This window comes from Enhydra lutris, unplaced genomic scaffold (genome assembly GCF_002288905.1).
Source record: "Enhydra lutris kenyoni isolate GAN:26980312 unplaced genomic scaffold, ASM228890v2 scaffoldscaffold5, whole genome shotgun sequence".
NCBI classification, from domain to species: domain Eukaryota; kingdom Metazoa; phylum Chordata; class Mammalia; order Carnivora; family Mustelidae; genus Enhydra; species Enhydra lutris.
Window position 1 is genome coordinate 54,379,651 of NW_019154089.1, and position 24,215 is coordinate 54,403,865.

Genomic DNA, 24,215 nt, shown 5'->3' on the forward strand with positions numbered 1-24,215 from the left:
CCTTTCAAAATAGTGGCGGGGGCAAGGGGGGGGTGGTCATGACTTTCTAGAGCATTCTTCCAAAGTAATTATATTGCTTTAAAAGTAGTGGCTAGGGTAAGAGAATTGATTTGGTAGTTTGGTTCCTGGGGAAAATGAATTTAGGTGTGCCTGATTTAAATACTTAGTTTGTGCCCAAGAATCAACTCTGTTCTTCCCCTTCAGCTGCATAATTTTATGGTCCTCAAGTATGTAGAATTGAGGAATTCTTAATTCATAGTTTGTACATACATAGGTATACATTATTATCTCTGACGAAACAAATACCCATTTGAAGGCAAAGCATTTGATGGGAGGTATTGCTCATCAAATCAGGACATCTAATATTCATGTACTTAGAAATGAAAGTAATGGAAACTTTCTAAAGTTAATTTGGATTTGTAAGATTTGGATGTTTCTAAGATAGAGATTCAACTTTTAAGAGATTTTTGTACAATTTTTTTGGAGCTCAAAATGAACAACTAAGCCAGAATTCTTTTTTTTTTTAATGAGTTAAAATTGAATTGCCAGGTTTTGTTTCATTTGAAAAAGGAGTCCATTTGTATCTGAAACTCCCTTTATGCAACTAAACTGTAAAGCTAAGAAAACTCTGTAAAAAATTAAAAAACATTTCTTTATTGTGCCCAGAGCAGGCCCTGCCTTATGGTTCCATGGAACCATATTTTCTTCTCTCCCATTTGATTTTATTTTTTATTTGGAGAAAAACAATATTTATGCCTTTCAGCAGAAAGTAGCTAGGAAGTGAAGGGATTGTAAACTTATATACGATAGTTTAAACATTTTAAAAATCCCATCTTATTTAGGGAACATCTTAGTGGCTTGAAGAAACTCTCCCCTTTGAATGGAGGGGAGAAAAATTTCAGAAGGGCCTCAAAGTCCTTGAAGCAGTCCACAAAAGTGATCTGCTTATAATTAAGGAATTTTAGTTTCATAGTGACTAAACCAAATATTAAATTTTACCTCTTCCCATTTTCCTTCCATCCTTCCTGTCATTAACATCTAATATCAGGACAGAGACTTTGTGAAAACTGAGCCAAAAACTAATTTTCTTCTCCAGTAATCATTCATGTTGGCTAGGGTCCTTGATGCCATATCTTGGTGGGATGGAAGTAAGACCTACATGGCATTATGGAAATACGGCTCTCATTATTTCCATGACATCAGAGAGTATTAATGGTAGTAAATTAATTGTAGTAAAATACTTACAGGACCTTAGTACTAAATATTCAGCTCTAGTCTTAAAGTATCCAATTTCTTAGGGATTCAATTCATCATCAGGTTTTGTGGTAAGAGATTAAGCAGTTATTTCAATATTTAGTAATATTAACTTGTTCTTGGCTCACTGTACCATCTTTGAGGTGGGACAATATACCCTGCCAATTATATCTCAAATATTCCTCTACAGAACTACTTACTTTCACTTATGAGGAGAGAAAAACCTTACCCTTAAACATTGAAAGTTGCTAGTGTCGACCCTCAGACATTCCAATTAACCCAAAAGTTCAAAAGGAAGACTTCTGATGATATCTTTCTTTTTACAGGACTATCTTTCTTGATACAATTTATTACATGACATGAAACATAAGGACAGAGAGCTCTTTAATTTTACAGTAAGTCATGTGATTAAGGTGGTGTTCTATTGCTATAAATAACAAGTTCCTACCAATTAACTTTTTACTAAGCTATCTTTTTTCAACACTTAACTGTGACTATGATATTCATTATAGTGAAACCCTCCTGTAGTATTTTGTTTGCATTCCTGTGTGTGTGTGTGTGTGTGTGTATGTGTGTGTGTATGTGAAGAACTAACAAAAGAAAACCCTGAAAACATGAAATACTTGTTAGTACACAGGGAAGCCCACTACAAAATAGGAAACCATTCAGGAAACACAAGGTAGAATATGGATATAAAACTTTTTCACTCTAATTGGGTAACCCAAAGAGTACATTTCTCTTATTTTAAAGGTGCCGTCTTTACTTCCTGGGTTAATAACACCTATTTAAAACTTAACTGTATGTTTCCAAATAGAAAGTATATACTGATACAACAGTATCCCCAAATAGAAATAACATTAAGATTATCTGTAGAAAATTAACATTAATTGAAAATAAATCCCTAAGACTAATACTTGAAGTCAGCATATTCTTAAGTACATAATATATATTTATATATATATATATATGTATATATATACACACACAGAGCCTGGGTTTGCTTTTTTTTTTTTTAAGTTTTCAAAACAACGATGTTTTCATTACAGTACTTTGGAAATTTCTGATGACTGCACAATGTAAGATTCTAATGATACAAATCATTAGAACCGCCATATGAAATAAATGATTTGAACCTGCCAAAAGGATTAGTTCAGTTCAGTTGGGTCCTCTGGATAATAACTATGATGCTAATTGCATAATTAGAGAAATAATAGATTGGATGGATTGTACATTACTTTTCTGTTGTAGTTTGAGACCATTACTTTATCATTAGTTCAAAGATAAGGATGGCATGGTTGCCATAGCAACAAAGTTAAAAACAATGAAAAAATATTAATGCTCTTGTAAGTCAACTATCATTTTAATACAATCTTAAACACTCTTATTGAAGGGAATCAAAATTTTCCCTTTGTAAGCATCTTCCAAACATGTACTATGTAGTTTTTTACTATGACCTCAACAATATGTCTATATCTATCATGTCATATAAATATATAGATGTTTCCAGATGTGAAGGACAGGGTTTCAAGTTCAAGTGTAGCTGGCTCTCATTTCCCCATTAAACTCTGAGGGCGGGATTTGAGTTTTATTTAACCTATCTTTACTAATGCAACTTAATTGTGTACGAAGTATCTGAAGAATATGAATTATTGTACTTCACGCTGCTACTTTCAAGTATATTAGAATAATACTGACAACAACTACAGACAAGGAGTTAAAATTTGTCTCAGAAAAGTTCCTTCAAGATTTTTAAACAATTAGACTTATTTGTAATTAGCCTACCGATGGTTGAAATAATTTTAAGTGATCTGTGGTACATTTGATGGCCCGAACTTTAAAATATGTTAAGTATTTCCTTTGTTAACATCATTAGCTACTTTCCCTTTCTCTTTATATGGTACAAGGGCAAACTTTTGCAGGTTTAAATTTAACAGATTATGAGTTAGTGGCAAGGAATGAGGTATTACTACATTTTGTTTGTTTGTTGTTTTTGAATGTTACCATTTAATTTGCTTCTAGTCCAAAAGAGGAACACGAATCTTAAAAGGTTGGTGGATTTGATGTTTTGAATCGTTATCTGTGCCAGATAAAGTTCTTAAAGAACAAAGAGGACGGGAAATGCCATTTTGAATTCTTTGCGACACACCCGTATATATAGTTCATTATCTCCTCGGGAGCTGATATACCAGGACCAACCTCACAGTGGTGCCTCCTTCCTTTCCCCTACTAAAACTGTATTTTTTATCATTAAAGCACAGTCCGTCATTCCATTAACATGTGAAATGCACAGCCAGAGCAGCCAGCTGACCTGAGTCAATGGCGGGGAAACTGAGCAGGTTCCCGACTTGCCCTAAGAGAGCAAGGGAAAATACCGCTCCTGACGCTCTCCTCCAGCACGGGGCCCGTTGGGCGGACTGACGGGGTTAACTGGATGCGCTAAAAAATAAACATTTGCCTCTTGGAAGCTCATAAAAGTGTGCTAGAAAAAAGTCTCTAATGTTGGATCCACACGGACTGCAGCCATCGGCGTTTGGAACGGGTAGAACAGAGAACCCTTCACGGAGCGGCGGATACAGTAGAAAGAAAGAGCCACTTCACCTAGTTTCGGTGTCATACTGGAAAATGAAAAAGGCAACGCATTAGGAGTCTTTGTCACTGTCCACGCCTCCATACATGTCCGCGAGCTTTTTGAACCGGGGGCCCCAGTCACTAAGGTAGTCGTAGTCTTGGTCTCCATCCGTGGTCACCGACTCCAGCGAGCTCAGCGAATCGGCCACCGAGCCGGTGCCCTCGTAGGCATAGGTGGCCAAGGAGTCGTAGGGCGGGGCGGTGGGGTCCGTGTCATTCTCCTTCAACCTTTGGTTAATGAAATCCCGGACGTCGGTGTTGTCGCGAGCTGCTGGAGTCCGTCGGGGTAGAAAAAGGGCCTCGGGCACGATGTCCCTGCGTAATTTGCTGTCCTCTATGGCTTCGGGATTCCGCAGGGTGCCGATATCAAAGGCCTGGGTGTCCTCCTCTCCACCACCTTCGTCGTTGTAACTGACAATGTTGTCTCTGATGTCCTCTTTGGATATGATCAAAGGTTCTTTCTTCCGCTGCCGCCTCAAAGCTGCAAACAGCACCACTGTCACTGGAAGCAGAAACAAAGCGGAACGGGGAAGGGAAAGTTAATTCGCCGCCCAATTAATGTCAGCAAGAAACACTGTGCTCCAACGTGAAGTTTGAAAACTTCTCTAGGAAACTGCAGACTCCACTTTTATTGCTTTGAGGCTGGGCTGGCCTCCACGCATGATCAAACCAGACCGCCCCCCCCACCCCCGCCCCAATATTTACTCCCCAAACGGAGTAAATATTTGAAAGAGAGTTATGATTTAAGTAGAGGATAAAACACCTTCATATTTTGCCAGTAGTTCCCTTTTGCTTTGAAACGGCAAGCTAGTTTTCAAGGTAAGGGAAAAATAAAAAAATAATATAAAAAAGCTCGAACAGGGAGATCAGAGTGGCAATCAGAGTGCAAATTATGCTGAACCCCTAAAATGCTCTGAAACTGCTTATAAGCACAAGGCTGGCACCTTCGGGATGTGTTGAAGCTTTGCATAACTCCGCAGCTAAAATAACTTTTGCACTATGCTTTCTTCTTCTTCTTCTTCTTTTTTTCCCTGAGAGAAGTGTAAAATTAGTTTAAAACCCAAAGCAGAGATGTGAATGTCTGCATACCTTTCTACATAGAAGGAATAGGATTACAGATAATACCTGGAGAGACCCAGATACAATTCAGGAAACCACTCTGGACTTCAGCCCCTTTGAGAGGAGTTAGGTTATAAGACACGCACCAGCTTATTTCTGTTTGAGCTAAACAAAATAAACACATTTAAGAGGGAACTTGAAAAAAAAAATCTTTCAAAGGTTCATAGTTCGTACGTTTGTTGCCTGGAATGTTCATTCTTTGGATTTTTCCTCCTAACTCAAATGAGAGGCAAAGCAAGACTTGTGTTTAAATAGCTCCTGTTGTTTCTTCACAGCTGGCTGGGTCGAACACAGCTGGCTACCCGTAGAGAGACATATCTATGAATGGACACACGCGTGGGAAAATAAAAACACAGAGACAGCTTAGAGAAGAAACAGCCGTCCGGAGCAGAAAATGCGTTGTTAAACTGCATTGGTCTAGGGGTGTTTACTACAGGAAGTACTAGTAATGTGTGTATATTTTCTCATCCATAACGTGGTCCAGATTTTAGGAGCCATAAAAAATTGAAATATTGTAGTAAGAATTACAGAATAATAACTTTGGGTGGCTATGTATATCTACCTATATAATGAGGGATATATGCATACCCAGATATCTATATTTTATAATTTCAGGTGTTAATAGTATTGATAATAATAGGTTATCTATTTATTTCGGGTGTTAACAGTATTAATAATAATTGGTTATCTATCAAGAGAGTTCTATATGCCAAGCACTGTGCTAAGTGCTTTACATACTGAATCTCATTTAAGTATCACAGCAGCCTTACAAAGTAGGTACCATCATTTTATAATATAATATGTATTATATGTATTATATAATATAGTAACCATTTTTCACAGAGGAAATTGAGATTTGGAGATGTTACACTATACAAACAACTCAAATTCGGGTCAATCTAAAAAGCAAACACTTTTAATCGCCAAGCACATTTGGGTTATAGACTCCTTTGGAAGGCTATCCAATATTGCCGTTTCAAGTGCGTGGTTGTATAATCGTACACATCCTCTCTTGCTGCCAAAGAGCATCCTCATGCCTCATTTGTCCCGGCCATTCAGTGCGTTTTTATATTTATTCATTCACTAAATGTGTAGCGCCTACTCTCTGCCAGGTACCGTTCCAGGCACTCTCAGTGGAAAACATTCATCAGGAGGTGGGCAGGAGTGGTGGTGGTGGCGGTGGATGGAGACCCAATTATTAGAAATTATTAGAAGGTGATATGTACAGTGTAAACCAAAACAGAGCAGAGGAGGAGGGTGAAGGGCACTTCCGCATGTGAAGGAGAGGCTGCATATGCTTTTTAGGAGATTGCCTCTTTGAGGAAGTGCCATTGCAGCAAAGGGGTGGGGAGTTATCCAAGGAGCTGTCGGGTGAAGAGGACAGAGCTAGAAGAAGGGTGCTGGGATGCTAGGGTGCTTGGAGTGTTTGACAAACAGCCAGGAGACCCTATAGCTGGACCTGAGGGAGCCACCCAACCCCCGACCCCAACAGGAAGGGAGTGGGGAAAGGCCATGTCATGTGGGGCCTGGAGGCTTCTGTATGTCCTCACTTTAGCGTGAGGTGCAGGTGGGTGAAAACTTGCAGGGCTCTGGGCAGAGGGATGCTCATCATCTACCCTTTGTGCCGGATTCCGGTGTGACCAATGACAAGGATTTGCAAAACAGAGGATTGTAACTAAGGATGGCCTCTGGGGATAGCGAATAGAATCAAGACGAATGTCTCCCAAAGCATTCAACCCTTAATGTACAACGGTCCCACCACCATTTAAGGCAAGATAGCAGGTGTTTATCACTACCTAATTCCGCCCCAGTTTAAGTGATCCGTATTTTTTTGTTTTGGTCCTTTGCACACTCGAAAGTGCAGTACCTAGAAGAGCGGGCACACTGGGTAATTTAAAGGCATTTATTCGCTGCCTAATTTCTCCTACAGCTACAACTGCCTGTATCTTTTCTTTTTGGCCCAGTGTACATCTGAACAGAAATTCTAGAAGGTAGATTTTTCTCACAGCTAACTTTTATCAACTAAAGATGTGAGTTCTAAGCACGTGGAACAAAAAACATACATTCTGAGAGAGTAATAGCTTTCTATCTAGTAACTGACCTCTTCCCTTTTCTCTACCCCCTGAGGCCAGAGGACAGCAGTGAGATTTGGGGTGGGGGCAATGCTTGGACCAATTTGTGCTCAAATCCCATCGTAAAGCTAGAAGGTAGCAAAGCATTTGAAATCAGCCTGCCTAGGCTTGCTTAAAGGATTTGACCCTTTTAAGTCTGTTTCTTTCTGTGAAAGAGAGGCAATAATAAAGTGCCCAGTGTTGTCATCAGGAATGAGTTCGTCAATGTGTGAGTTCTGTAGACTTTAAAGCACCATGGAGACACGAGATGTCATAGTTGTTTTCACTGTGGTTTTATTTTTGTAAATAAAACAAGAGATGCCACAGGATCCACTTTATTGATGGCAGATTTCCTCCCACATTGGTGTGGCTTTTCCGTCTCTTACGAAATCTGTTTGCCTCCACCTTCTTTGACTGTCTCATTTCCAGCTCAGGCTCTCTTTCAACCTGGACCTTGCCCTGCCTTCTCTGAGGCTCACAAAGAGAGCAGACTGTGGTGTGGAAGCACCAGGGCTCAGGTGGAGAAGACCCGAGTCTGGAACTCTGTTCTACCACCTATTAGCTGTGTGATGTGCCTATAGGCTGCACTTCTTAGAGCCTTGGTTTTCTTATTTGAGATGCAGATAAATATATACCGGGTAGTTCTGAGGGTTAAAGGAGAACAGTTGTGAAGCATCTTGGCCAGTGTGTAGCCCACACTGGTGTTAGCCTAGTAGAGGGTCATTCCCATTGAGTTCCTTTTTTTATTAGGTATGGAATTCCAAAGACTAGACCAGATGTAGGGAGCACAGAGACAAGTGAGGAGTAATGAGGAAACAGTGAATTTACTGGAGGAAGGAAATGATGGAGAGAGGATAAAGGGAGTTGGTGAGGAGGAGAAAAGCCGGTCGGGTGGGGGGCGGGAGAGAGAAAATGGGTAGATGATGAAGGAGAGGAAGAATCACCTGTTTGAAGTGAGAGTCAGTTCTCCTTCTATGGACCACAGAAGAGTCCATGGAATTCTCCCTGACTACAGCCCTGCCAATTCAGCCCTTCTAAAACAACCTCCCCCCACGAATCAAAAAGAATATTCATATCCTTCTCTTCCAAAACAATTTTTACAGACTCACACCATTAGAAACACTGATTTGTCTTTGCATACTGTCAGCTTTTATTTATCCTCATATCTTAAAATACTTTCCCCAAATCTTCGTTGACAAAGAGAATCACAGTTCTGTAGTTAAGTTTTCAAGACTTCTGTTATAATTAGCAAAACTGATGTGGAATGTGAGCTCTTAAGCAGGGATCCCTAGGCATTCTCCTCTTGGAAAAATGTAGGTCTTTTACTCTTTATTCTTCTCAATGCTATATTGTCATTTTTAAAAAGAGTTGTCCCGCCTGTGCAAGCTAGGTTGACGTTTAACTTCTTACCTTTCTTCCACTTGTGTAGCAAAAGCTTACTTTGATTTTTGGAAGGACTGAATGAACTAACATTTGATTTCTTAGTTCACAACACTCAGCGGTCTGTGGAGCATTTTTGAGCTCAACCTGTGTGCTTCATTCATGGGTCGAGGATAAAAATTTCATTTGAATCATTGCTGGATCTTGATTTTCACCTTGATTGCATTCATTTCTTTTGGGTCCCAGATTTATTTCCTCAGTCACAGAAGTTGTTTATTATTACGAGTCTGAGAAGTACTAGACATTGTGTATGTGGCAGTTGGGGAGCAGGCTAAGAAGGTAGTGATTCAAATGGGTAGACCAAAGCAAGTTAGCTGGGTGGAAGAAAATTTAATCGCTTTTTATTTCCCTGTATGGGAGAGAAAAAGTCATCACATTTCTCTTTCCGCTTTCCCCCTCGATCTTTAAACTTTACCTTCATAGAGAGGGTCATCAGCACACACTCTCCGTGCTGGATGACTTTCTCTCTTTAAAATTTAACAATGCTTGCCAGGTTAAACAGGAAACAACAAATGAAATGAAAAGGGCATATTGAGGGTGCCTTCCAGTCCCCTGGGATTCATTCCCTGTCTGATAGATAGATAGATTCCTGGGTAGGTGAATATTGGGTGGTGTTCCCTGGGTAGGTGAAGGCATCGGCAAGTTTCACATCTGTTCATTCTCCAGAGCTACTTTCAAGCAAAAACTTGTTCATGGTTGAACAACACAGATTCTCAGCATATAACTCTACTCACCTAGATCAGGCTATATGCCTTACTGGGGGAGGTGGATAAGTCTAGGGTGTCACAGTAACAGTGTGGGCCCCTCAGCATGGGGACATAGGATGCAGGGAGAAGCAGTTTACCTAGTAGGGTCACGATGCACAGAAGGATGGCGATCAGGGCCCCCGTGCTCAGGCCCGTGGGGTGCACGAGGGCCTCCGCGTGGCAAGACTGCATGTTCCCGTGGTGGTCACATGCACAGACCCGGACAGTCACGGTCCCAGTGCTGCTTTGGACTGGGTAGTCGTTGTCAGAAATCACCACTGGCAGGAGATAGGTGCTCATCTCGTGTCTGTTATAGCCATTCTTCCGAGTTAAGATTCCTGCCGTGTTATCTGCGATAGGAAAGCAAAGCGGTGAATGTCATGGGCTTGCCACATCGTGGACTGGAACAATTGTGATGCTGATAGACAGAGAGAAAGATACCAACATGTAGAGAAGATAACTTGGGTGCGTTTACCTTTGTTGTCTTGAATGGTAAAGTTTGAGCCACTGGCTGCTTCAGGGGCCAGAGAGAACGAGAACTGGTGCCCGCTGTAAGGGTCATCTTTGTCAATGGCTCGTAGGGTCTGAATCAACTAAAATCAAAACCATAAATAAAGCTGCTTTGAAGTTCAGCTAACTCAAAAGTGTTCCTTACAGTTCTGCAGTAAATTGCTTGACTATGTGACTTCTAATTTGAATTTAAAAACAATAGCCTCTAGAATATTTACAATGAATCCCCTTTATGCAAGGAACTGATGGGTTGGAAATAGAGGCAGGAATACTACTTTGTTGTGGGGCTGTCCCGGGCACTAGAGGATATTTCTCAGCAAGCCTGGCCTCCTCCCACTACACACCAGTAGCACCCTACTCTTGTTGACAATCAAAAATGTCCCCAAACAGTGCCACCTGTTCCCTGGGGGCAAAATCATGTGGGTTGCAAATCATTGCCCTAGAGTGATACAAAGCTATAAAAGACCACAAAGCTCTATGACAACATTTCAACTAAGAAAAAATTCAGGCCCTCTGTGGACAGAGCCTGTTCAGAAATGCAATCGTGATATATACATAGGCCATCGACTTGCCTAAGAGCTAAAAAAAAGTTTGTGCAGAAAACACCGTCAGCTTCCTGCTTTGACATGAATTTCAACAGTGCACTTCTATTTTGACAAACTGTAACATAATTTTTATATCACTGGCAGAAAAGACCTATCTCAGGTGGGGACAAATATGTAAAACAGGAAAACATTCACGAATTTGGATTACTTATAGAGATGGGCAATATAAATTAGTGAAACTATGAGTAATAGACAATTGTAAAATGTGTTCTGGTTATTGCTCTCCAGTATATATGGTAATTAAAAGTATGCTCACCAATTAAGATTTTTCCAATAAAGCTGTGACTAATCTATTTTAATGAAAACTTAAGACTGATTTGAATCAGCATCAGTCTCTAAGAGTGATGAACTTCCAGTTCTTTTTTTTTTTTTAAGATATTTTTTATTTATTTGACAGAGAGAGAGAGAGAGTTCACAAGTAGGCAGAGAGGCAGGCAGAGAGAGAGGGGGAAGCAGGCTCCCTGCTGAGCAGAGAGACTGATGTGGGGCTTGATCCCAGGACCCTGGGATCATGACCTGAGCTGAAGGCAGAGGCTTTAACCCACTGAGCCACCCAGGCGCCCTGAACTTCCAGTTCTTAAAAACTCTTTGTTCTCTTATGCAAGTTAAACATTCATTCTGCTTCTTATTTATAGTATTAATTTTCTTAGCATTTACTTCATAGATAATTCAAAACTGGCCCTCAGCTCTGTGTATTAGAAGATCTAAATTAATCTGACTGAATTAATTTGCTTTTTTATGAAACTCACCTGATCTGCTTTTGCTTTTTCGCAGACAAAGGTTTCATAGAATTCAGCAAATTCTGGGGCATTGTCATTGACATCTAGAACTTTGATATATAGAGGGACTCGGCTGCTTTGCTTTGGGTTATCTGCAACATGCCAAAAAGAAAGAAATAGGCATTTGTGTATTGATCGCCAATCCCCTTTAGACAACGGTCACTCACTCCTTTCTCATTCATACACAGATTGCCCAAGGCTGCTCTGAGTACCACAGGGCATTGTGTGCCAACTTAGTCACCAAAAAGAATGAGACTGGTAGTTGTGGAGTTGAATACACCTGCTAGACATACCTACAAGAAAAAGCTACTTGTATGGTTAGAGTACAACTGGATAGCAAACCCCAGGGTCACACAAAATAAAGAAAAGCTATCCAGGAAGGGCGGGTTAGAGGCAGATTTTAAGAGAAGCCAAAGAAGCAGGGAGATGGGGAAAATTTGTACAAAAGAAAGTGGGGCTTGGTGGGGGTGGAATGAAGGAGACCAATGGTTATTTTGGTCTTAATTCTTTAGTTCTCGTGCTGAGTACAAGCTAGATGTAGTGCTCAGCACTTTGCCCTATTATCTTATTTAATCCTTACAAACTTCTGAGGTAAATACAGTTATCACCCCTTACTATAGAGATGAGGAAACCGAGGCACGGATAGGTTAGGTAATTTGTCCATCTTCACAGAGGTGGTAAGTAAGAAGTAGAGCCTAGACTTCAACTTGGGTCTATTTGACTCCAAAGCCCAGGCTGTTCATCCCGGATAATGAGAAGGCAGCGTCCATGTTGGAGGGAGGACTGGCGGTGAATGAGTATTTTGGGTAGTGGAAGACGGATTCCTGGTCTAAGAATCAGGCGTTGGAATCTCTGAGCTCAGCGCTCCTCATTCACTCCGCTTATATAAATCTGTTTGTTCATGTCTTAAGCATTTAGTGAGCATCTCATTTCTAATATGTGCCAGCCACTCTTCGGGGTGCTGGGACACATGGGGGCATAACAAAGAGCCTGCATCCTGGAGCTTTATTCTGATGGGGGCAGATAAACTGTAAACACAGAAGTAGTGCATCAGATGGTGAGTGCTATGGAGAAAATTGAACAGGGGAGGGGATGGGAGGGCGGTGGAGGTGCTACTTTGAGTGGGATGACCGCTCAGTCTCTTCTGATGAGATGCCATTTGGACAGGGACATGAATAAAGAGAAGAATTAAGCCATGTGAGTATTTCCAGCTCTCCAGATAAAGGGAACAGCAAGTGCCAAGGGCCGGGGATGGGAGTGGGCTGGTTTTATGTAAGCTCTGGGCTTCTGTTGCATCAAAGACAGTTAAGAAGTTTAGACAATAAGATTCTTAAGCTCCTTTGCATCTAAAATGTCGCTCCCATTATTTTTCCAAAGTTGGAGCTGCCGAAGATGAAGTTTTAAAAGGTCTTTATCACTAATACTTTCAAATATATCACAGAAACACTAAATCTTAAAAAAAAATTAGGCACAAAGCTTAAAATACACATGAAATAACTACTTCAGTAAAACATACAATTTCATGAGGCTTTAAAAAATGGTCCTTTTTGGTGTGAAAAATAATTTTGTAATTTTAAAGCTTTGAGTATGCTCTGTCATCAGTATCTGCATTAGTCCCTCCACATAAATTCTGGAGAGCAAATTCCTACCTAACAAATTTGTAATTAGGAGTTCTCAACGCTATCGCAAAGCAATGCTTCATTTTGCCCATATTAGTTATTTATTATTCTACTCAATATTCTTCAGCCATTTCATATCTCATGAGTTAGGTTGACAAAGAATACTGCTGTAATACACCATTAGATGTGGAATATTTCACACTAGATACCCAACTGAGCTAAAAATATTTGAACTTTTAAAGTCAAAAACAAAAACTAAAAAATGAGCTATAATTTGGAAGCCTATTTTTAAACGTTTAAGTGTTATTTTAAAAATACTTTTTCTTTCATGTACTACACATTGTGTTTATATTACACAATTTTTACTGTGTATAATCATTTTATTTGAAGCATTCATTTGGCACTGTTTTTCTTTGCCTTCAGTTTCATGGGGACTTCCATAAAAATCCGCTCTAAACATTTTATTGATTACTTGGTGGTTTGGATTGCTCACTCTGGTGTACAGTGGAAAAGCTAAAATTTATATCTCTTACTCCTATAATGATTTTCAAATAGAAATTATTTAGAAAGCTGGAGGATAGATATCTGAAAGATTTCTAAGTAATGCCTTCATTTTTTAATATACTTGATTTCCTTCCCCTCCCCTCCCAATTCCAACCATGAGCCCATGTTTTTCAGCTGCTTCTGTAATGTTCTGATTGATAAAGCTTTTTGGAATCAAATCCAATATGTACCAATTCAACCTCTCTTGAGAGATGCATTCTCATTTTATTGTTTCTGAACGACGACGGCTCATCTGCAGGTGCCCCTGCATTTGTGAATGAATTAACACCTGCCTAGAAGAAGCATTACTGCAAACCATTACCGGGATCTTTCCCTCAATATGTATCGAGTAGGATACATATTGTACATGGTGATGAATTTCAGCCTTGCTTCACCAGCCCTTGCCGGGACACTCACTCCATCAATTGGGGACAGCTGCGGTGTGAAGTTTGACTTACTGATCTCTGTTGCTATCACTGTGATATTGTGCCACAGCAGCGTTTCTCGGTCAAGAAGTTTCGATGTAAAAATTGAACCATTTCCAGAATCGATGTTGAATATTCTGTCCATATCTGTGTGTCGATCAACAGAATACCTAAAAATGCAGAGTAGAATTTAGAAGGATTTTCTTTTCTTTTTAAAGTGAAATATAGTTGACACACAGTTACCTTAGTTTCAGTGTCCAGCATAATGATTTGACAAGTCTACGTGTATGCTTTGCTTACCACAAGTGTAGCTACCCCCTGTCCCCGTACAATGCAAGAAAGGTTTTCTTTGTATTTGTTATTCTCACATCCTAAAACTATTCCCAGAATGTCTGTTACATGAATTTATCTACTTGTAGCACATATTTGCATATCTATAACTTAATATTAAGCAAAATATTCTGGGAAATTAATCCTTTGCAATTGAGGTCCTAATGGTAAACCCATTAGACAAGTTGAATGAGTTTGAGAATCACCAATAAAGTTTCTTTTACATGTAATTTGTATCAAGTTTGTATAATAATTGTCACATTTTAACTCACATTTTTAGAACCTTAAAACTTTAATGGGTACACAGGTGGTCATGTGCATGAGTAGGATGATTGTCTAGTTTGCTGTTATCCACTTTATTTTAAAAATCATTATGTAGAACGAAGCAGAAATTGGCTAGCGTGGCTGCAGTTTGTGAGGTGGGTAAAGGGAGACAGAAAATGAGGTTGGGGAGAGATTCAGAGTCTGGACTGTAGAAGGATGGGCTGGCCATGGCAAGGAGATGGGATTTGTTCTAAGAGCAGTGTGAATCTACCTGCAGATTTTAAGCAGGGAAATGTTCTGATCTAAATCACTGATTGAATTAAGGAGAATGGTGGGCTGGTGTGGTCACAAAATGACAGAAGAAAAACAGGATTTGGGGAAGATCCCAAGTTCCCATTTTGATACACTGAAGCTGAGGTGCTTAAGGAAATTCTGGGAAGGGAAAGATCTGGATTGACAACTTAGATTTCCGGTTCGCTTGTCTAGGAAGAGAAGGTCCAGTGAAGGAAGAAAAATATTAAAGACAGAATCACTTAAATGGAGAAAATGGAGACCCACGCTGCCCAGAGCAGAGTAGGAGCTAGGGAACTATTTAAGGAGTACAGAGAATTCAAAGACAACCAAGAGGTATCTTAGAAATCAAAGGAGGACAGAGTTTTCAACACTGAAATTGAAGGATGACTGGTAGATTTTGAGAAACATTATCTTTATCAATTTATCACTAGTTTTTGGAATAGCTATATATGGGGAAAGTATGTGTGGACTCTGTTTTATGTAGGGGACATTAAAGAGAAAATTCTGGAGACAGTTGATATGTTAAGGTCATGAGGAAGAAAAATTACCATTTCAGCTACAGTCTCAAAATTTGTGTCATGATGGAATATTTAAAAATGTTGGCTCAGTAGAAATACAATGAAGTAAATGACCAAGTAGTCATACACATGTAGACTTATTATGAATACTCTAAGAAAAATAAGCTCTTGTTACTAACTTGTAATAGTGTACCATGTTCAAGATTCTATTTCAATTGATTATTTTGCTTTAAAATATAACTGGTGAATTATAATACGTATTTATTTTACTAAAACATTTTTGTCATCTATCAAGGGTCTAAGTAAAATAGATATTTGATCATTGTAGTCTATTTAAACCTGATATTAAAGAGAATTAAGAAGCTCAAAACCAATATCTCTGTCTCAAGTCAGGTTAGAATTTTAATTTTAGTTTATATAAACCTAATATTTTATTATTAAGGGTTCATCTCCTACAGATAAAACAGCTAGTATTTTTGCCATTTATTTCATGGATCAATGTTTTTAAGAATTTAGGCAACAGCATTGAACTTGATCACCTGCCTTTATTTTTAATTTGAGAATGATAAATATTTATAGCAGATAACTAATGACCCAAAAAGGAAATCTCAATATTCATAGACTTTGTAAGAAATTTAACGATTACCTACAAATAATTTTTTCCCTCATGAAAAATGTCAAGTTTAGGATATGCTGCTTATTGCCTTTGTAAGCTGTTATAATTTAGACAGCAGTAATCTTGTCTTGTTCTTTGTCTGTTTTCTTCCTGCTATAGTTTTAAGTTTTACAAATAATCATATTTCCCATCAAGCCTTTAAATAAAGAATATGGGGTGAGGCATTTTTAGTTGAAGGTGGCTTTTGATTCTAGAGAGAAACCACTTAGGAAATACCCAAATTGTAGAGTTTTTCCCTTAATTGGGAGATTCAAAAATTAATAGGAAATTTCAAATGTCTACATTGTTTAGGAAAGATGGTTTGCACACGAAGCCTTGTCTATTTGTTGTTTTTCTTTCCAAAGTATTTCAATTCACATCTGCTATATTTACTGCCCAGTCACATTAACTGTAGTCTTAATAGATAAGGAACAAAGTAATCAATCTTAACATGATTATAGCAGATTATTTTGCAGGTAGCTCTTCCCCCCCATCCCAGAAATTTATTATATTCTGTGATTCAATAATTTGTCTTCTAATGTGTCTTCTCAAGTCAGGGAGATTTGTGGGTCAGGAAAGGAAGTGTGTTTGCATGTGAATTTTTCATAACATCTATTCAGAGTGACATTTTATAAGACTCTTCCATGGAAGTCAAAGGGCATCTGTGATAAAGTTACTGGAAGAAAATTATTTTATGAAATTAAATAATTAAAGATTTGTATCTGCATAACAATAAGTCAGTGTTTGGGGGAGAATTCTCTAGTATTAATTATGTACCTAACATATTGTCTAATGCCTAGTTGTTCAATATTTACATCTTGGATAACCAAAAACTATGTGTGGATATACTTTCCCAATATGAGAATCAGTTTTGTCCTATAAAAGTACTCCCTGGAATATACACTTATATATCATATATCTTATTTATATTTTATATTTTTATTTTATTTATATATATATATATATTTTAAGATTTTATTTGTTTATTTGACAGAGAGAGATCATAAGTAGAAGAGAGGCAGGCAGAGAGGAGGAGGAAGCAGGCTCCCTGCCGAGCAGAGAGCCCGACGCGGGGGCTCTATCCCAGGACCCTGAGATCATGACCCGAGCCGGAGGCAGAGGCCTTAACCCACTGAGCCACCCAGGCACCCCCTTATTTATATATTTTTTTAAAGATTTTATTTATTTATTTGAGAGAAAGAGAGAGAATGAGAGAGAGTGAATGAGAGAGAGAGAGAGAGGGAGAGAGCATGAGAAGGGGGAGGGTCAGAGGGAGAAGCATACTCCCTGCTGAGCAGGGACCCTGATGTGGGACACGATCTCAGGACTCCAGGATCATGACCTGAGCCGAAGGCAATTGCTTAGCCAACTGAGCCACCCAGGCACCCTCTTATTTATATTTTTAATCTTAAATCTATTTCTGTATTTGAAATCTATATGTACCAAGAAAAGGCTGGCATAAGAAACTTCAAAACTGGCTGAGAGCCAACCCAGTCTGACAAGTTAACTACTTCCTTTAATAAAACATAAAATAGTGCAGTGGGTTAAAATGGTATTCATTATAAAAAATAAAATAGACAAAAAAATAAAATAAAATAGACATAAAAACGTAGCCTAAATTCCCAGGACACATTATCAGTTAAAAACATGTTGATTGATCAAAGATCAATGTAACAATCAATGTAACAAAGCTCATATTTATATAAACTTCCAGCATTACACCGTTAAATTGGTCCTGACATTGACTTGCTAAGATTTTTCCCTTACACACTTAGGACAAACTCCAACTGAGAGAATCATTGAGAAAATACTTAAGATTATTTGTTGTACAAGCATAGACTGTCATTAATTTTCCTTATTAATAATATTAAATGTATGTGGAAGAACACTTGATCCATGGAGCTTGCATGTGGCTACTTTGGGCTGACCATAGTCCAGTTCAAGTAGTCTACAGGTATTCCAGGAGAATGATAAAACAAGAGTCTATTTTCCCAATGATTTAAAACTATTCCCTGAGAGTAAGCCAGGCATTTTTGTGTTTTAGATGTGGGACTTGCGTCAGGTTTCATTCAAAAGAAGAGCTCATAGCTGAAAAGTTAGAAAATGATTGCCTTAGAAACTCAAACTTTCAACTGCAATAATATTCTTCATGGGGCAGCCAGTGTGATCCTTTTAATAAGTAGTTTCAGATTAGGCCATACTCCTACTCAAAGCTCTGCAGTGGCTTCCTACCTCAATCAGAGTAGAATCCAGTCTTTCCCAAGGCCTACAAATGGCCCTGTAGGGCCTCCCACACTCTCCATTTACCATACCTCCTTGTTGCCTCCTGCCTTACAAACCACTCCCCACGTTGCTCTCTACTTGCTCAGAAGCCTCCTTGCTACTCCTTCTTCATGCCAAGTAAGCTCTGGTATCAGACCTTACCCTCATTTTTCCCCCTTCCTGGAATGTTCTTCCACCACATAACATCATGGTTCATCCCTTCATTTCAATCACATCTCTACTCAAATGATTTCCTACCAAGGGCAAGCCTGACCACACTATATAAACCCTCTATTTCCATTTTATCTTACTGCTTACAGTGTATTTTACCTGATATACTGCATATTTGTTGTTTGCCTATTTCTGTCTGTCCCAATTAGAATGTAAGCTTGATGAGATCAGGACTTGATAGTGTTCTCTGTTGTATCTCTAAAGCCTAGAACATACCTGGCATATGGCAGGTGTCCTGATCAGAATTTATCTGTGGGTTCCCTGGCAAGAGTTTCTCTAACTTGTCAGTTTGCTTACTTTTTTAAAAAAAATTTTATTTATTTATTTTTTTACAGGGATAATTGTTAGAATGATATTCTGATTTAGCAGTTTTCTCATCTGGTCAACTAAGCTATTGACTCAAAGCTGGAAGTTGTTGACTCCATTGCTCTCCTGATAAAATTCTAGAATATGAAAGCATCTGGGTTTCAAAGAGCAATGAGGCTTTCTTGCAGCATGATTTACAGCTAAGGTATAAGGAACGTATAGAGAAAATAGAACTTGCTTACACAGTATAAATTAGGATTCAGCTCTATTAATTTCCCCAGATTTTGCAGACATATATCATGAAATGGTTCCTATTTTTATCCACGTCTGAAAAAGAAAAAAATTATGCATCCAAATGGAGCATAATTCTGCCTCTAAGTGTTACATGATAGGTCCTTGTATGCTTGAGAAACAGACTCATGCTGGTGTCTTGTTTATTAAAAGTCACAGAACTCTCTCCATGCTACTCTTTGATAAATCTAAGGCCTTAAAGAAAAATTCCAGGCCATTCTGTTGTATTTCCTTGTACCATTTCCATGTTAAGTAGTCAACTCCTATAGATCATTTTGGAAACCCTCTCCTCCCCGCCCCCCCCGCCCCCAGGTTTTGTGTTTTTTAAATTTACACTGCTGCTAAAACAATGTTTATTCTGAGCAAGGAGAGTAAAGATGCTGTTTAGAGTCGTTTTTCAGGAAGACACAAGTGTCTCATTGAGAAAAAGGATTAACTTTCTAACTTTCAGGTGATACTTGCATAGCATTCGGCTAAAGCTTCTGAAAGAGATGGGTCTCAGGAGAATGCTTACTTGACCGGATTCCTGGCAGCATCTGGATCTTGGGCTGTGACTGAGCCTATTGTCGTGTTTATCTGAGCATCTTCTCTTATCTGCAGGATGTAGGCCAGTTTGCTGAAGACCGGGGGCTCATCCACATCTTCCACCATAATTCTGACAGTAGCTGCATCTTTGAACGGACCCAGGTAGAGAAAGCGGGGTTCCACGTGAGGATTGGAGGCTTCCACCTTGAGGGTGTACACTTTCTTCTTTTCAAAGTCCAAGAGCTTGGGGAGGGTAGGGGGAGGAGACATATTGGAAGCAACCAAGACACACAGAAAGACATGAGTCATTTTTAGTGCCAATCTTGGGTGAACGAATATGACCACGTTGCTTAGGGACATCGCCATGCAGTGTGAAATTGGGCAAAGGCATGGGAGTTCAGATGCCAAGCCCTCCTGATGAAGAGCGTGGGCTGAAACCATGGCCGCTGTGGCCTTGCAAGTGGGTGCACGGGTGCAAGGTATAATGGACGGGAAGGGAACCTGGAAGCAGGAGTCTTGTAAGACCTCCTTAAAAAAAAAAATTCTTGTATTTGACTAGAGGGACCCATGTCAGGGGCAAGTTGGCAAATACACGGTAGATTATTCTGTTTCAGGTATCGTCACATCTGGCTGTACTTGAACACTTACTGAGTGTTTCAAAATTTGCCAGTATCTGGACCCCCACCCTGGATCATGAAACCAAAATATCTGTGGTGGGGGTGGGAATCTGTACTTTGAAATACCGCCTGCAGTGAGGCTGATGTGCAGGCAGAATTGAGAACCGCATGTTTACATCATGACTCCCTTTACCTCATTCAGAAAAAATAGATTTAATTTTTTTTTTTTTGCATGTGCATGAGTTGATAAAATATTCCAAGTGATATCCTGATAAGGGCATTGGGCTAATTACTTGCGAATGAAAGTAATGATCACTGCTGTCAGAGGTCTTTAGGAAAAGTATCTCTACTTCTGGAGACAAAGTGAACCCAAATGCTTATTGCTGACTTTTAGTTTTAGATGATGATATGACAAGGCTCACTAGAAACACAATTAATCAAGACATTAGTGAATGTGATTTAGTCGGCTAGGCAAAATTTCAGTTTGAATCTGATAAGGCACTAAGAAAATTAAAAAGGTTAATGCACACTAATGGGCCTCCTAATTATATTACAGTATAAAACATTGGTCTGAGTGTCGCTTAAACATGTTTTATTGTGTTTCCAGGTATTCAGACATGTAATCCAAAGCTTAAGAGGAAAGAATTTTCTCATTATTTACATCCACCTACACTTATCTTCACCAGCGGATATAACAGTGTGCTAAAGGAGAGAGAAAATACTACACCATACATGAGGGTAGTGCCATCATTAAAAAAAGTAACCAAAATTAATGTATTTTTAGCTTTGGCACACGGTTTATTGGTTTTAAATTTTTCCACACTTCTGTGTACTGCTCTGTGGGGCTAGACAATATTGGGGGGGGGAATAAATAGTGAGTGAGGACATAGGGCAAAAATTGGAATTCAGAAGTATAAAAAACTTATTATCATGTTCCAAAACGTATCTAGAGCTCATAGGAAATTTGTGTTAATTTATTTTTGTGGTCTTTTTATATCCTCTCTCTGATTCAGGCCATCTTTATCACTGTTTGTGTTACTCTCTTCCTTCAAAGCATGATCAGAATTTATATCTATACACGTGTTTGTTTATTTGCTTCCTTGTCTCTTTTCTGCCTTCGATGGGCCGTTCTGCGAAAGCAGAGACCATTCTGTTGAATGTACCATTGCACCTCCTGCATCTAGAACAGTGTCCGGCACTGTTTGTTTATTATTCATGGACAGTATTTATTTTATGTACTTTAATGTGTATTATTTATTTGTGTCATTTATTTACTTATTAGGTTCTTAATAAAAATTAATTAAAAGTATGAGATTAATGAATGCATCAGATTATCGGGGACCTCTAAAAGCCAACCATTAGACATGGTCTTTTAAAAAAAATAATTAGTAAAATAAGAATCTAGAGGAACATTCATGTGAGATGTAATTATCCCAGTTACTCGGGGACTGGAGAAAAATGAATGTCTCGTTTGCACTGTAGTTAACAAACGGCATTACCTTTTTGACAGTAATAACCCCTTCCTGGGTTTCCTGGTCGGTGACGACATCAAACATGTCCAGCCCCTCTCCCTCTGTAATGCTGTACTCAATTTCAGCATTTTCTCCCATGTCAGCGTCGCTGGCTTTGATCCTGCCAATTGGTGTACCCGGTGGAGAAGATTCAGGGGTTTTAAACTGGTATGTACCTATTAATCACCAGACAAATATAAGTCAAGCACAGATGAAGGATACTCTATCCTAATAAACACAAACCTATTTTCTAACAGTTCTTTCAGACATTACTACAGATGCAGGCTGATCTGTACTTTCCTTGCGATAATTAATGGAGCTCTATCTTCCTTACATCCTTACTTTCATGATTGTTAAGAATATTTCTTCTGTCATGACCTGTCTCTTTGCAAATGGAGAACACTTTTCTTGTCCTGTAAATAGGACTCCAGGTTCACGGGTGTGATGGCAAGGAAGACTAAGAGGCTTGGGGGGTGGGGGGCTGCACAAGGTTTCGAAGCCCCCGTTAACTAATCTTAGCAGAAAGATTGGGAAAGAATTTAACCTGACCTGTGACTTTAAGCCAATTATGCGGTAGTTCTTAAAAGGGTTTTTTGTGTCACTGCTAATAACAACTGGAGGTGGAAACAAATGACAGCGATCTGGAGGATGTATCCAAGCAGACACTCTGTCGCTCACACAGGGAGCTGGTCTGGCTACAGTTGGATCCCTAACACACAGACACATTGAGAGAGAAAGCTCCTAACTGTTTCTCTGACTACTCCTTTCTTTTAAATTCCATGACAGTATTTTTTCTATGCCTAGGTTTCTCCCATTCTTCTATCTGTATTGCTGATTTAAAATCTGTATTTCATAGATGTACACTTTCCTTATGACCTCATGTTGCAAAATTAGTTTAGGGAGACTGTGTGTGAATTTCAGTTTAGATCTGCCAGATCAGCATGTACTTAGGGTCAAAAAAAAAAAAAAGGCACAAAACTTATTTTACTCTCACCTGTTACATTTTGCCAACCATCCGTGCAAATTATTTTGGAGAGGACATAGACTATGACACCACTAGAATAGAGTCATGCAATAATATTCATCCATTCAGTAAGTGTTGGGCTCATCCTTGGCAAAATGATAACACAGCCAATGTTTTCTTCTAGAGTTACTCTCCCCTCCTGAGGTTTGGTACATTATTCAGTAATGATCACAGGCTAGCCAAGGAGAGAGCAAAGTGAGGTAAGGTCCCAGTGGCATTCCAGGTGCCTCCTTTTGTTTTCCTTCCCCGGGGCATTCCTTTACTGAAAAGGAGGTTTTTGGGCATAGTACTGCTGATTCTGATCTTGTCATGTCAGGCCTCTGTGAGGGAAAATTTTAGGGTCCATAAAACCTTTCTTCTACCCATTAAGTCAGAAATTTGTTTGATACTCTGTTTTTTTGCATTTAGCTCTGATTAAATACTTGAAAAAACTAAAGAAAATGTAACGATTTCCTGTTACAAAAGAAGCCCCTATTAGCTGACCTATTAGCTGACCAACTTTAAAGAAATGCCATGATTGGGTAAGTGGGCTTTCTTTTTAATGGTGGGCACCTATTTTCTCGTGGAAGACAGGATTCAAGTAGTTTACTTAGATCATGGTCAGAAATGAATTTTGTTCCTGGAAGAAAAATTATATTAAAGCCAGTAGCCACTTGAGGTGTTTTATATGAAGGGCTCTAGGGTACTGCCTGATACAAAGTGGGCATTTAAGAATGTTGTTTTTCTTTCTTTTTTTTTCTGATCTAGCCACGAGAGTTAATGACTTTAGAGATGACTTTTCGTATCTCAATTAAACATAATATAGAAAACTATTTATGATTACAAAAGGATTAAGTACATAGTTATTTACCCAGTTGTATTTTTAGAAACAGTAAAATGATAAATCCTCCCCTTACAAAGCTTTGTGAGGATTTAAAAGAGATTATATGACTGATTAAATTCACAAAACATAAAGTCAATTTTTTTTAAACAAATAGAAGCATGCTTGTGCACATATGTTCTGCACAAGCAAATTTATGTTTGTGGCGGGCTTTTTATAAGGAAAAATATAACCATGGGGTTAGCTTACAACCAATAATCATATCAGAAATTGCTTAGCTAATAAATGTATGGTTCTTACTGAGATCACTAATATTGATAATTAATAATAATGGAAATAAATATCATTCTTAAAGTTAGAGTTTTACAAAAGTACACTGAAGAAATTCATTCAATGAAATGTTCCTACTCTGGGGAAACCGGGGAGGATTGTCGTTGACATCAGTCAGCGTGATGTTCACTGTGGTGGTCCCAGATAATCCCCCCATCTGGCCACCCATATCCTTGGCTTGAATCACCACTTGGTACTGCTCCCTGTTTTCTCGATCCATGTTGAGCAAAGCTGTCTTGATGATACCTATGGGTGTGAAATTCAGAAGTGGAAAGGGATATATTAAAAATACTTTATCAAGTCACTTACTTATACAAACATGAATTGTTATCTACAATATATAATACACTATACAGATGTCATGGGTGACGTAAAGATGATTGTAGATAGCCCTTACGCTGAAGGCAATTACAACCACATAAGGGAGACAGATCCATTAAAAAAAAAAAACCAAGCAC

General features: G+C 38.9%; 1 protein-coding gene across 1 annotated transcript in view; it reads right to left on the minus strand.

Moving 5' to 3' along the window:
* Positions 1-3,497: 3,497 nt before the first annotated feature.
* Positions 3,498-24,215, minus strand: part of LOC111140953 (cadherin 6) — a 49,949-nt gene continuing 29,231 nt past the window's right edge. The window contains exons 4-11 of the mRNA XM_022493225.1: positions 23,836-24,003; positions 21,572-21,759; positions 19,445-19,698; positions 13,813-13,949; positions 11,163-11,284; positions 9,774-9,891; positions 9,397-9,648; positions 3,498-4,384 (exon numbers count right to left, since the gene is read on the minus strand). Of these exons, the coding sequence (XP_022348933.1) occupies positions 3,894-4,384; positions 9,397-9,648; positions 9,774-9,891; positions 11,163-11,284; positions 13,813-13,949; positions 19,445-19,698; positions 21,572-21,759; positions 23,836-24,003 (1,730 nt within the window). The 3' untranslated portion in view covers positions 3,498-3,893. The remainder of the gene's footprint in view (positions 4,385-9,396; positions 9,649-9,773; positions 9,892-11,162; positions 11,285-13,812; positions 13,950-19,444; positions 19,699-21,571; positions 21,760-23,835; positions 24,004-24,215) is intronic.